The sequence below is a fragment of the Rhineura floridana genome, chromosome 1, assembly GCF_030035675.1.
Source record: "Rhineura floridana isolate rRhiFlo1 chromosome 1, rRhiFlo1.hap2, whole genome shotgun sequence".
NCBI lineage: Eukaryota > Metazoa > Chordata > Lepidosauria > Squamata > Rhineuridae > Rhineura > Rhineura floridana.
This window is the reverse complement of record NC_084480.1, coordinates 158,127,657-158,140,452: the sequence shown is the minus strand read 5'-3', so window position 1 is coordinate 158,140,452 and position 12,796 is coordinate 158,127,657. Positions and strand designations below refer to the sequence as shown.

At 41.9% G+C, this 12,796-nt stretch overlaps 1 protein-coding gene across 1 annotated transcript in view; it reads left to right on the top strand.

The window, feature by feature from the left end:
* C3 (complement C3) overlaps window positions 1-12,796 on the top strand; it is a 115,501-nt gene that overhangs the window by 44,648 nt on the left and 58,057 nt on the right. Inside the window, exons 21-22 of the mRNA XM_061639347.1 lie at window positions 4,869-5,081; window positions 7,127-7,190. Of these exons, the coding sequence (XP_061495331.1) occupies window positions 4,869-5,081; window positions 7,127-7,190 (277 nt within the window). The remainder of the gene's footprint in view (window positions 1-4,868; window positions 5,082-7,126; window positions 7,191-12,796) is intronic.

The window sequence follows — 12,796 nt, the reverse complement described above, 5'->3', positions numbered from 1 at the left end:
CATGATGGTTTGTGTTCATGTCACTATCGTGGTGGTCATATGTAATCCCACCTTCAATACTGTTTACACCTGCAGACATTTTGGAGAAGTTACACTGCTTTCAATTCTAATCAGGGCATTATCTGCAATATCCTGCTGAAATCCTGTGACTTTTTATACCACGAATGTTCTGGTTTATTTTTGTCCCACTTTTGTTGTGCTATAACCCCCTCCAGATGGCAATGATGTGGTAGCATTGCGAAAGCATCACAGAACAACGACTAAACCAGACCATGTTTCAGAATACGCCCACAATAAAAAAACATTATGGAGGGGGTCAGCAAAAAAGGATGCATTGTGAGCATAAATCATCAAGAATGCACAATAAAAGGACATCCTGGGGAGCCCAAATTTAACCTCAGCTGTAAACCCGGAAAGGTGGCCTTATGCAAGAAGCCATTATTTCCCCAGCTTCAGTCCATATGCAATATGGAAACATGAGCCTCTTCATGACATCAGGTGAGATCTTGTTCCAGGAGCCAAGTTATTTGGCACATGGCGCAGAACCTTTTCAGTGACAGCAGACTTAATTAAGGAACTCCATCCCCATGGCAGATCCAAGACTGTAATGGTCCTTATAGGATCGGTAATTTTTTATTTTATTCTACCAAGCATTTGATGAGTTCTGTTAAGATCATACAGAAAGTTTTATTGGAGATCTCTGTGTCTGCTGATGTCAGGGGTGAGGTTCATTAATATATTTCAACAAATCAAATCTTTATTGTTACATTCAATGACCAGCATAAAAAGAGACATAACACTCATAAGAGGGGATTATCCTTATATACAGAATAATAAAATACACTAAAAAGGGGAAGATTAAACAAGATAAAATTAATATATTGTTATGGGTTTGGGGTTGAGATGGATAATTTCTATGAGTCCCCTTCCAGCCTCTGATTTGGAGACTTGCGCTTGGGGGTGAGAAACTTGCACTGCTGGCCAGATGAGTGTCTTTTCTTAATCTAATAGAGTGGCCAGGATGGTGAACTCTCTATCAGGTGCCCAACAACTGGTGAATGGGCCAGGGAGATCCTTTTGTTACTGAAACTCTTCAGGAGAGAGTTCCACCACCACCACCCCGGGGCCAAGGAGAGGCTTATGTTTTAGTGTATCTAGGAAAGGCTGGGAACTGGAGGGAAGCAGAGAAACTGGCTCTCTGCACCATGGTTTTAGGGTGCCTCCTGTAACACTGATGGAAAAGCTGGATATTGGACTGCTGATGCCTTGAACCCCCTCCATCCTAAACTTAGGTTGGAATGTGTGTAAATAAATAAACCATATTTCATAAAGACACCGCAGTCTCCGCTGACCTTCTTCCCAAGGAAACCAAACCCTGGGCGAGCGCAGGGACCCTTGGAAATCTCACCTCTTGGAGATTGGTGAGGAGGCGTGCAACAATATTTTATTGTTGGGTTTGGTAGTTTTGGAAGGTTTAGTAGTTTACAGTGATGGGAGGGTTAATATACTATAAGGCACCTTGAGGGCTTTCTGTCCTCAATTATTAATTGATAATAAAAACATGCATATATGGATAAACGTATTGGCCTACTTTTCAGAGCTTTTATGTTTAAACTAAGTGGTTCACATAGGTTATCTTGTAAGCTTTTTAACAACCCTACAGTCTTGGAGTTAGCATGCTGAGGCTGGGGCGGGGGGCTTGCTTAAGGACAATCTAGTGAGTTCATGGCAAAAGCAAGATTTCTGGTAAGCTGCCTATTGTTATCTATGGCTGAAGATGAGAGTAGCAGGGACTGTTTGAAAATACCTTCCCTGTCCTTATCAAGGGTAAGGTAAAATACTTTATTGTTTACAGCCGTAGGCCATCACAATCCGGGAATAAAAAAACATGAGCATGGGTAATTCGCAAGTGAGGCACATATAACAAAATCGCAAAAATTATACTTAGAATTCACAATACCCGTTACTCCAGTGCATGGGGTGAACCTAGCCCTATGACAAATCCCTGCCAACTGTTTAGTAACGTGGCATCCGGATGTGCCACGTAGTCTTGTCCTTTAAAACTAACTAACATTTTTAAAACTGTTGGACACTTCAAGGAAGTATTATTGACCACCGTTACGAAAGGGTCATAATGGAGAGTATGAGGAGTGAACTGGAAGGTTGCATTTTTGTCCAGGGGACTACAGGTAGGGACAGATTAAACATGCTGGTTTGTGCAGTTTAGCACATTTGGCCCGTATCTTGTCTGCTGCTGATGCAAAGTTGGCGACCCTGGATGCTGTATAAATATCCGTGCCAGCCAAGAGGATGGCAATCTGTTCTGGAATGGCCCTATCCACCATGGGGGAAATTATAGGTGATATAGTTTTCGATATCAAGTCCTCATAAAGGGGACATCTCAAGAGGTAATGGCCAGGTCTTCGACCTCCCCCATCTGACATATACAAACTCGTGCGTGATAGGGGGTATTGGTGTAGCGTCCTTCGAGAAAGGAAGTGGCCATTGTTTGTAGTCGAAGGGCCGTGAATGATCTCCTCAAGGAAGGTATTGTTAAGAATGAGAGATATGGTTCCATGATAAAGGTGGTTTTATACCAGGGATACCATATTGAAAAGGTTGATTGAGAGGCTGAGTACAAGGACCATCTTTGCGCGTAGAAATAGATCCTACCTTTAAATAGTTTAATGGCTTTTGCAGAGACAGACTTGGGTAGAATGGAGAGAGAGATCCCATATGCAGCCAGTTTATGTTTGGTTTGGTGGAGCCAAGGGAACTGATGTGGTGATTGCATCTGTTCCAAGAGACACTTCTTGGGAAGAGAGGAATCATCCATTCCGGACAACCGCAGCCAATAAGAGCCCATGGCAGCATGTACCAGTGATTCTAGTGGCTGAGAGCCCATCTCGAGTCTTAACAGAGTGGCTGGAGTACCACGCAGGGTGGCCAGAATAAACCTGAGAAAGGCAGTCTGAACTTTCTCAAGGGCTAAGGTGTTACAGTAGCCCCAAATTTCCGCTCCGTAGAGGAGTTGAGGTACTAGTTTCCTTTGGAAAATTTCCAGAGCAGGGGGAACAAGGTATCCGCCTTTGCAAGTGAAGAAACGGTTAAGCTGATAAACTGAATGTAGGGTTTTCAATTTAACCGATTCCAAGTGGGATTTCCATGATAAATTTGAGGCAAAGTTAAGGCCCAGGTATCGGTAATTTTGTTGCTGGAGAATGGTTCTGCCATTCAGTCTCCAAATATGTTTGGTGCGTTTCTTCCCAAACACTACCACTTTGGTCTTGTTGAAATTGATACGAAGGCCTTCCTTTGCACAGTATGAACCTAGGCTGTTAGGAGTCTCCTCATTCCTACCTGTGTTGTAGAAATAATGGCCAGGTCATCTGCATAGAGTAGAACTGTGAGTTTATCTGATTGAATTGATGGAGGAAAATATTTAAGGCCCGAAAGTTCCCTTACTATATTGTTTATGTAATAATTGAAGAGGAAGGGCGCGAGAACGCAACCCTGGCGGACCCCACCGTGGGTGGTGATCAGCTCGGAGAGAAGGCCATTGGCCCCTAATCTCACCCTGAGTGATGTGTTGGAGTGTAAAATTTGGAGGAGAAGGAGTAAACGCTTATCGATATTGGTATCTCCAAGTTTCTGCCAAAGTTGATCTCTATCTACCATGTCAAAAGCCAATGTGAAGTCTACAAATGTGATAAAAAGTTCTTTCCCTTTGTAGAATGCATATTTCTGGATTAAATGCAGCAGTACGAAGCATTGATCTATTGTGGATTTGCCTTTAACGAATCCAGCCTGCTCCTTAACAATTATGCCATTCTCACTGGCCCATCTATCCAATTTCGCTAGCAGATATTTCGAGTATAGTTTGGATACAATGTCCAGCAATGAAATGGGTCTGAAGTTTTTTGGATCAGACTTGGCTCCACTCTTGTAAAGCGGAATAACTATGCTTGTTCCCCAACCCTTCGGAACTTGGCCAGAAGCATTTATATGAGAAAACACTTTGGCTAAGACAGGAGCCCACCATTCAGAGTTGGACTTGAAAAGCTCTGAGGGGAGCATATCTGAGGGGAGCATATCTTCGCCTGGTGCCTTATTATGCAGAAGCGATTGAATCAGAGAGGCTACCTCCTCTTTTGAGACCAGGCTCCACACAGGGCAGAGTTGTAGGGTTCCAATAAGGTCTAGAGGGATGGCCTGTGTGAGGGGCGAGGGATTTTTATAGGGCAATGAAAAATATTTGGCCCATTGGTCTGATGTAATTTGGTTCTCAGTATGAGAGCACTCTCCCCTTAGGCCGCCGGCTCCCAGCTCCCAGAATTTGGATGTATTTTTTCCCCCAACAGCAAGACCCAACTCTCTCCATAGGAGTTGAGTATGATCGAGTACACATAATTTTTTCAGTCCTGGCGTGAGTCCTGGAGAGAAAGGTTTCAGTATGAAATGTAGAAAATCCAGTTCTTCCCTCTCCAATGATGATGTTAATAGTGCCTACACCCTCACACCTCCTGCAAATCCCCAAAGAAGTTTTTTTAAAATAAAAAGTAACATGAAGGATGAACATTTCTGCATAATCACATGTATGTTCTGCGGGGGGGAGCAGCATTCCTGGCACGTGAGCAGGGCAAGATGGAGGAGGACTGACTCACTTGCTGCTGATCCAGTATTCAATTTGGTGACAAGTATTTTTGTACTGCCAGTTATGAAGCTACATCCGCAGTGCAACTATAGCAACTGGGGGAAAAGTAGAATGAAAAAACATATAGTTTATCAAGAGGAAAGCAAAGGAGGTACAGAGCTGATCGAAGGAAAGGCTCATCCCTAGTTAGGGATCACCTTTTTTTTCTTCACAGGTGCGCGTGGAGCTGATACACAACCCAGCCTTCTGCAGTGCCTCCACCGCCAAGGAAAGATACCGACAGGTGCTCGTTGTTAAAGGCCTATCCTCCAGGGCGGTGCCACTTGTGATTGTTCCACTAGAGCTGGGATTACATGACATTGAGGTCAAAGCAGCTGTCTGGGGACAGTTTGTGTCTGATGGTGTGAAGAAGAAGCTGAAGGTTGTGGTACGTAAAGTGTCATATCCTCCAGTGACCCTTGGAGAAAGAGAGTCTACCTACAGCCAGACCTTTACCATAGTCTTTTGAATGAGTGCACTCATTCACTCCTCCTCCACCCCAACGGTCACTATAGAACGGCCGCCCAGTCTGGAGGCACTAGTTTAACTGTGGCAATGCATTCCCTTGCCTACACCACTTTGGCTAAAATAGAATAATACACTATCCAACTTGGGCTGGACTCCAAGAGCCTTTCCATTGTAACAATACCTTGGTGCAGAGTTCTGATCCTGAGGAGGCAGAACTACATTGATTACACTTAATATTGCACACTGAGGCTGTCACTGGGTCTGCCCCCTTCTACTTCCTGCACCAAGCTCCCTTCCAAAAGACACTTGTGTGGAACATCTTTGTAGTGCAGGGAAGTGGGTAAGCTGCTGGCTAGCTTTTGAGATGAGGATGGTCCTCATGCTAATGCATGAGAAGAAGATGTACCACCAGTGCTGGAAGATCAGTGCGGGGGGCGGGGGGCTGATGTTTGTGAACATGTTCAGGACTCCATTTTCAGTGATTTCAGGAGAGAGGACTTACAAAAGGCATGAAATGCCCATGGATTTCTGGGGGGGAAATCTCAGGCATAAATAAACATCAATTTACAGCAACAAGAGCTTTAGGAAAGCCCTGATCACCACAATTGTTTCTTAAAGCCAGATGTTTAGGTGCATTAGCATGCAGCAACATTGTTTTCTTTTATTGTGCATTAGTAACTGAATCAGCTCACAAGAATTAGATTAGAAAAAAGAGTGTGGGCAATGTCCTTTCAAGTAAAAAAAATTGTGCTAAGGGACCTTCAACTTGGATGGCTTTAAGAGGATCACACAAATTCACACTAAGCCATTATGACTATGTACTGCCTCCAGTGTCAGAGGTAGTTTGCTTCTTTGCTTCTTTGCTGGAAATTGCAAGTGGCAAGTTGTGCTCAGATTCTGCTTGCAGAATACCTGGGGTATCTAGTTGGCCACAGAGAGAACAGGATGCTGGACTATGTGGGTGTTTGGTTTGATCCAGTATGGCTCTTCTTAGAGAGCAATAGATTGAGGAACAGTGGTTTTAAACAAATGTGAAAATAATTGCAGAAAGACTGGGGGGGCTTGAAGATTTTTTTTTTCACCCTTAAAAATGTCAGTGTTTTGCACCCTTAAAAATGTCATGAAAATTGAGTACAAGACTAATTGGAACTCTTGTGCCTTAACTTATGAGCTGCTTCCCATACCTTGCAATATGTCACTTGACCACTTGAAGGCACACTTGCATGTTCTTTATCCAAGGAAGTATGGCAGATTTTTCTAATACAGTAGGGCCCCGCTTATACGGTGGGTTCTGTTTCGGACCCCCGGCGTAAAGCGGAACCCCATTGACTTTAATGGGCCGCGTCGCGCGAAAACAGCGCAAAACTTCACAAAAGGGAAAAAAAACCCTTTAAAATTTAAAATGAAAGGCACTGCATTAGCGGAACGCCTTAAAGCGGAACGCCGTAAAGCGGGGCCCTACTGTATTGGTCAACTTGATTAGAAAGGAAAACTTGAAATGCAAATTCCACCCTCCATTGCTTCCAGCTTGGCTTCTAGGGTTTGGTTATAATCTGGTGGGCCTGTGATGGTTGATTGGAGCTAGATGTAGAGTAGGCATAGGGCAGTTTCAATTTAACTGGGCATTTTGTTTTGAGAGTGTGTGTGTGCGTTCTTAAAACTGTTTTTACATGCTCTAAGCCCTTGGGAAGGGATGGGATAGAAACGGAATTAAGTAAATAAAGCATGAGAAACTTGAGAATAGTAGTTTGTAAAGGATGCTGGTACCTGTTGTTCTGTGAGGGATAAGTGACAGTTTCCAGGATTCTTTGTGGAGGGTGCTTTAATTTATGGTGTGAAGCTTAGATCTGATGCATTTGTTGGCAATGCCATGTTGACATTTTGACTTGCTCTTTGCTGCCATGATAAGTCTTATTTGCAGTGAGACTCTTATACAGGACATTTCCTGTTCTTTCTTCTTGCTAGCCTGAAGGGTTGCAGAGAAAGCTTGTGACTGTCATTGAGCTGGATCCAACTAAGCAAGGGACTGGTAAGTAACAGTTTCTGCTTCAGTGCTTCCCTTTTTCCCACTTTCTTCAGTCCTGGAATGCTTCTATCCATTGCCCAGTGCTTGACTCGCTTTGCTTTAATGTTTACAGCATCGTCTGGAAATAAACAGATGAGACCTTTTTTTTTAATCTTGGGGAGATGGTTGTGTGCACACAGGAAGGCATGCATATGTAAGGAGAGGGGCCATAGCTCAGTGGCAGAATCCATATTTTGCATGCATAAAGTCCCAAGTTCTGTCCATGGTGTCTCTAGTTAAAAGGATCAGGTAGCAGGTAATGGGAAAAGACCTCTGCAGGATAAGAGAGCTGCTGCCAGCCAGATTAGGCAACTCTGGTCTTAGATGGACAAGTAGTCTGACCTGATTTCATACATTTCTAAGGCTACCGAACTGTGCTCCACTGAAAACCAATTCCTCTGGTCACTATATGACACCCCTACATGAAAGTAACCCATAAGGGAGTTGTGTCACATCATTCCATACCATTGTGTTTCTGTGTTTTTTCTTAAAAGGTTTCAGATCTGATATGTGCCCCCCAAAAAGTGTATGTGTGTTTAAAACCAAGAAGCAATACTGGCCTGTCCATTGAGGACAAAGCACTACAGAGGATCTTCAGGACAACTGTTTTGCAGGCTCAGCCTGTTTTAATTGCTATCCTGCTTAGCATGGTTGTGGGAGTAGTATTTCAAGAGGAGGGAAATAATGGGGAAAATCGGTATTTCATATCCCCAACAACAACAATTCACAGGGAACAAATGTTGACTAAATGAGATAATTAATCACTAATTCTCTAGCTGCACTGAGCAGGAAAGCAATAAAACTGCAGGCTGAACCTGCAAACAAGGAAGCTTTTAATTAACATTAGTCATGCTCTTTGCTGAATGGAATGACACAACTGAACATTATAGAACGATCAGGTCCATGAATGTTCACACATTACACTTAATGGTGTATGAATGCATGGTCAGATGACTGTAAGAGTCTATGCATGTGCCAGATTTGTACACATGTACTAGAATGCCACTTAATCCATTGAACAGACAGTGCAAACCACTCTGCATTCATTCAATGAGCGGCCACAGAAGTCCTCATCAGGCATTCTCTTTTCAATATGTGAAGGGACCTATGGGAATGTATGGGGCTGGCCTCACCCTCTAGATTCTGCCAGGGTTGGTGGCAGGCATGACTGGGCCCTTGGGCATCAGCCTGTCCCAGACTTGCAGCCGGTATGGCCAAACACCCTCACCCAATACAAGCGTCATGGGGCTTAAATATGCCTGCCCACCCCACCTACCTGTCACATCACACACATGCCCCACATGCTGTATGCATATGCCTGCCATCACATATGATGGCGGTGGGAGTGTTAACCCCTTGGGGTGCCTGACACCATCTTGGCAGGCTTATTTTAGCCCTGAGGTGCCTGTATCTCAGGAGAGGTGTGTGGGGGTACTTGCAAGTTCCTTGCTTTGTGATCCACGGCAGCATAGGGTCACTGAGTCCCGCACCCAACATTGCTGCACATTGCCAAGGATTTTTATTTTAATTAACATTTTAATTCAATTTTAAAAGTTTCGTAGTGTTTTTGGTAGGCCAATATTGTGTTTTCTGTTCTTTTAAAACTAGACTACTAATATTTAAAATAGTTTAGGCAGAACTTTTCCAATGCAGGCCCTGCTGAATTTATTTCTGTGTAAACTTGCTTTTATGAGCAATTGTCCAAATTGAAAATGAAATATCATTTACTTCAAATCCCAAAATTCCTTGTACAGTATCTACTGTTTATTAATCAAGAAGCTTGAATCCTGTAGTAGCAATGTAAGGGTTACATTGGAATGCCCTTCAACAGGTAAAATCTCTGTAGGGTCACATGTACAATCCAGTGAGCATTAATATCTGTACATGCACAAACAGATCAACAATTTACAGTCCTCTTCAGGTGTTATCTAGCTAAGAGGAAGGATGAGAGGGTTCATGAACACATGGGAAGCCTCCACAGATACAAAAGGATCCCCAGTGCAGAAGCTTATTTTCATTGCTTGAGAGGCCTGGATAACTTGTGCGTCCATAGGGTCAGTGCTAAATATGCAGCTCTGCTGTACCTGTGTTCCTTTTTAGATCAATAATGCCTGGGCAGAGCTTCTGTGTACACTAGGGTTACCAGATGTCCAGCTTTTGGCTGGATTCTCTGGTTTTTGGGGGTCCCTTCCAGTTCTCTGGCTAACTCATCTTAATCTCTGGACTCTCAGCTTCAATTTAAAAAAATGATTAAGTTTCTAGGTGGTCTGGTTCCCGAGATATACACCAAAATGTCAGCCCCCCCATGACCGTTAAATCTCTTTAACAGATCTGTTATAGCAGCTCCTAGCTCTAACCTCGCCCTTTCAAGATTGTAGCCAAGAGTGAAGCCAGGGTTGTGTTTTGTTAACCCAGGCAGTGTCTAGACTTAATTGCAATGCCAGAAAATGGTGGTTTTGAGGTTTTCAGTTTCTTTCAGTAAGCAAGAATATGTCTTAAAGTTTTTTTTCTCTTGTGTGCAAGAGTCAGACCCTGGGCTGTTGGAGAGGGCAGTGCTTTGAAAACCTTTGCAATATGAAAGTATTTTATCCAATACTTGCTTTTCTGGAAGTAAAGCAATGCATGTACCTGGAGTAAACCCCATTGAATTCATTAGGACTTACTTTTGAGTAGACATGGTTAATGGGACTTTTGAGTAAACATAGTAAAGAATTGTGTTTGTGTTGTAAATATTTCTCTCCCCCTCCAATCCTACTTTTAAAGCAATTAGGCAGGGTTTACCTAGGTATCACAGTTTTTATTATGTAGGAAACTAATACTGACTTTTTAAAAAATGTTCTGCAATGACCAACTTGTTTGACAATAAACTATTATATTTTTATACTTGCAAGTGTTTGTGTGTGTATGAAGTCTTGCCAAGAACCCTGTGAGGTAGGGTTGGTTATTGGAAACCAAGGCAGCTCACAATAAGAAATAAATCCCTTTAAAAACCAATAACCATAAAACAAGTATAAACAGTTGCAAAACAGCTTAAAGTGGCATGATTCTGAATTTTGGGTTGGTTGAATGAAGTGCATTTATTTATTTTTATTTATTTATTATTTGATTTATATCCCACCCTTCCTTCCAACAGGAGCCTAGGGCAGCAAACAAAAGCACTAAAAACACATTAAAAATCATAAAAACAGACTTTAAAATATATTAAAACAAAACTTCTTTAAAAACATTTTTAACGCTTTAAAAACATTTATTTTTAAAAAGAAAAGGTTTAAAAACATATTAAAAAGCAATTCCAACACAGACACAGACTGAGATAAGGTCTCAACTTAAAAGGCTTGTTGAAAGAACAAGTTCCTTATCACTTGAGGCTGCAGTTTTCCCTGGTTGAGTAAGCCCCATTGAAGCCACTGGGACTTGCTTCTGAGTAAACAAACATAGGATTGCACTATAAATATCTTTACAGGTTGTGTAAATAATAAACATATTTGATAGTCATGCTTATATAAGTATTTCTTCATATTGTGTTCCAATTAGTATCCAATTTCACCCTATGGTTGTACAATACTTCCTCTCCATTGTAAGTATGCCCTCCTTCCTTGGGGTGGTCATGGCCATTGTTTTCATCCTGAGGGGCAGATAGGCTGAGAGATGGTGAGTAGCACATGGTCACCCACTATATAGCTCATTTCCATTTTGAAAAATTAATTAAAACGATTTACATGCAGGCAAAATTTATTAAGTGGATCCACACAATACATTTAAAGCACATCCAACTTGCATTTAAAGTGTATGACTTCCCCTAAAGAATCCTGAGAAGTGTCATTTCCCCCTCACAGTTATAGTTCTCACCACTCTTAACAAATGCAGTTCCCATGATTCTGTGGTGGGATTCATGTGTGTTGAATGTGCTTTAAATGAATGGTGTGGATCTGCCCTAGGCATGATGTGCATTCAAGAGTGAATTGAAAAGAACAATTTTAAAAGATACTTTTTTAAACAGGGGAACGGTTGTAGCTCATTGGTAGGGCATATGCTTTGCATGGAAAGGTCCAGAATTCAATTCGGTTGCCTGGAAGCCTGGAGAGCCAATGCTAGTCCATGTCATCAGTACTGAGCTATGTGGTACCAAATGGCCTGAGTCAGTATAAGGCAGATTCCTTTGTTCTTAAAGTGGGAAGAGACTCAAGGGCCACAGTGACTCCAAAATTTATTTATGTATTTTATTTACAACAGTTATATACTGCTTTATTGTAAAAAATCTCAAAGTGGTTTACAGAAAGAATTAAAACAATAAAATTATTGGCAAAAACAGTTAAAGACGTATTTAAAAACATTCAAAATAAAACCAACAATGAGTTTAAAAATAGATTTAAAAACACAATAGCTTCTACATGCGTGAATAGGCTTGCCTAAACAAAAATGATTTTAGCAGGTGCTGAAAAGAGGCTTCTGCCTAATGTCAATAGGCAAGGAGTTCCAAAGCGTAGGTGCTGCCACTTCGTTGTTGTTGTTATGTGCCTTCAAGTCGATTTCAACTTAAGGCGATCCTATGAATCAGTGACCTCCAACAGCATCTGTCATGAACCACCCTGTTCAGTTCTTGTAAGTTCAGGTCTGTGGCTTCCTTTATGGAATCAATCCATCTCTTGTTTGGTCTTCCTCTTTTTCTACTTCCTTCTGTTTTCCCCAGCATTATTGTCTTTTCAAGTGAATCATGTCTTCTCATGATGTGTCCAACGTATGATATGTGTCCAAAGTCAGAGGAAGGCAATGGTAAATCACCTCTGAATACCTCTTACCACAAAAACTCTATGAACAGAGTATCCAAAATACTGCCACTTTACAGGACTGATTTCTTACAAGAGCAGAACAAGTACTATGTGGCACCCATAACATGGAAATCACAGCTTGAACTTGGCCTAGTAGCAAATCAGCAACCAATGCAGATTTCAGAGCAGAGGTATTATGTGCTGATAGGATCTCACTCATGTCAGCAATCATGCTACAGCATTCTGCATTAACTGCTTGGCTGCTAGAATATTTTTAGTTTTAGTTTTTGGTTATGAATCCTGACTGGTTGTGGGATGCTGTCTGCCTTACTCATAGGAATCTTGTTGTGGTTGGTATGGTATTGCATTTAGGAAAGCATCACTGTCTTTAGTTTTTCATTTTCTGTTTGCATTTCATTTATCTTTAATCTCGCTCCCTTACATATATAGAAGCAACAGCAGTGGTTGCATGTGCTCAGCTCAATCCCCTAAAACCCATTGATGATGCGCCTTGTTAGTTGCATGGCAGTTTGTTTCTTGCCCAATAGTGGTAAAAGAGAATTCACATATTTGAAAGTGTGGCTGCAATTGTTGTTGTTCCCAAGCTGCTGCCTGTGAAGGTAGACCAAATCATGTGTGTTTTCTCACTGGAATTGGGTTGGCGGTCAAAGTGAGTTTATAGCAGCCCACAGGGTAGACAGGGTAGATAATCTTCTTTCTCTTACTCATTTCTCAGACTTCTTTCTGAAGTGAAGGGTCAAATCTGTAAAGAAGCTTGTAGCAGCCACGTTAAAAGATAAG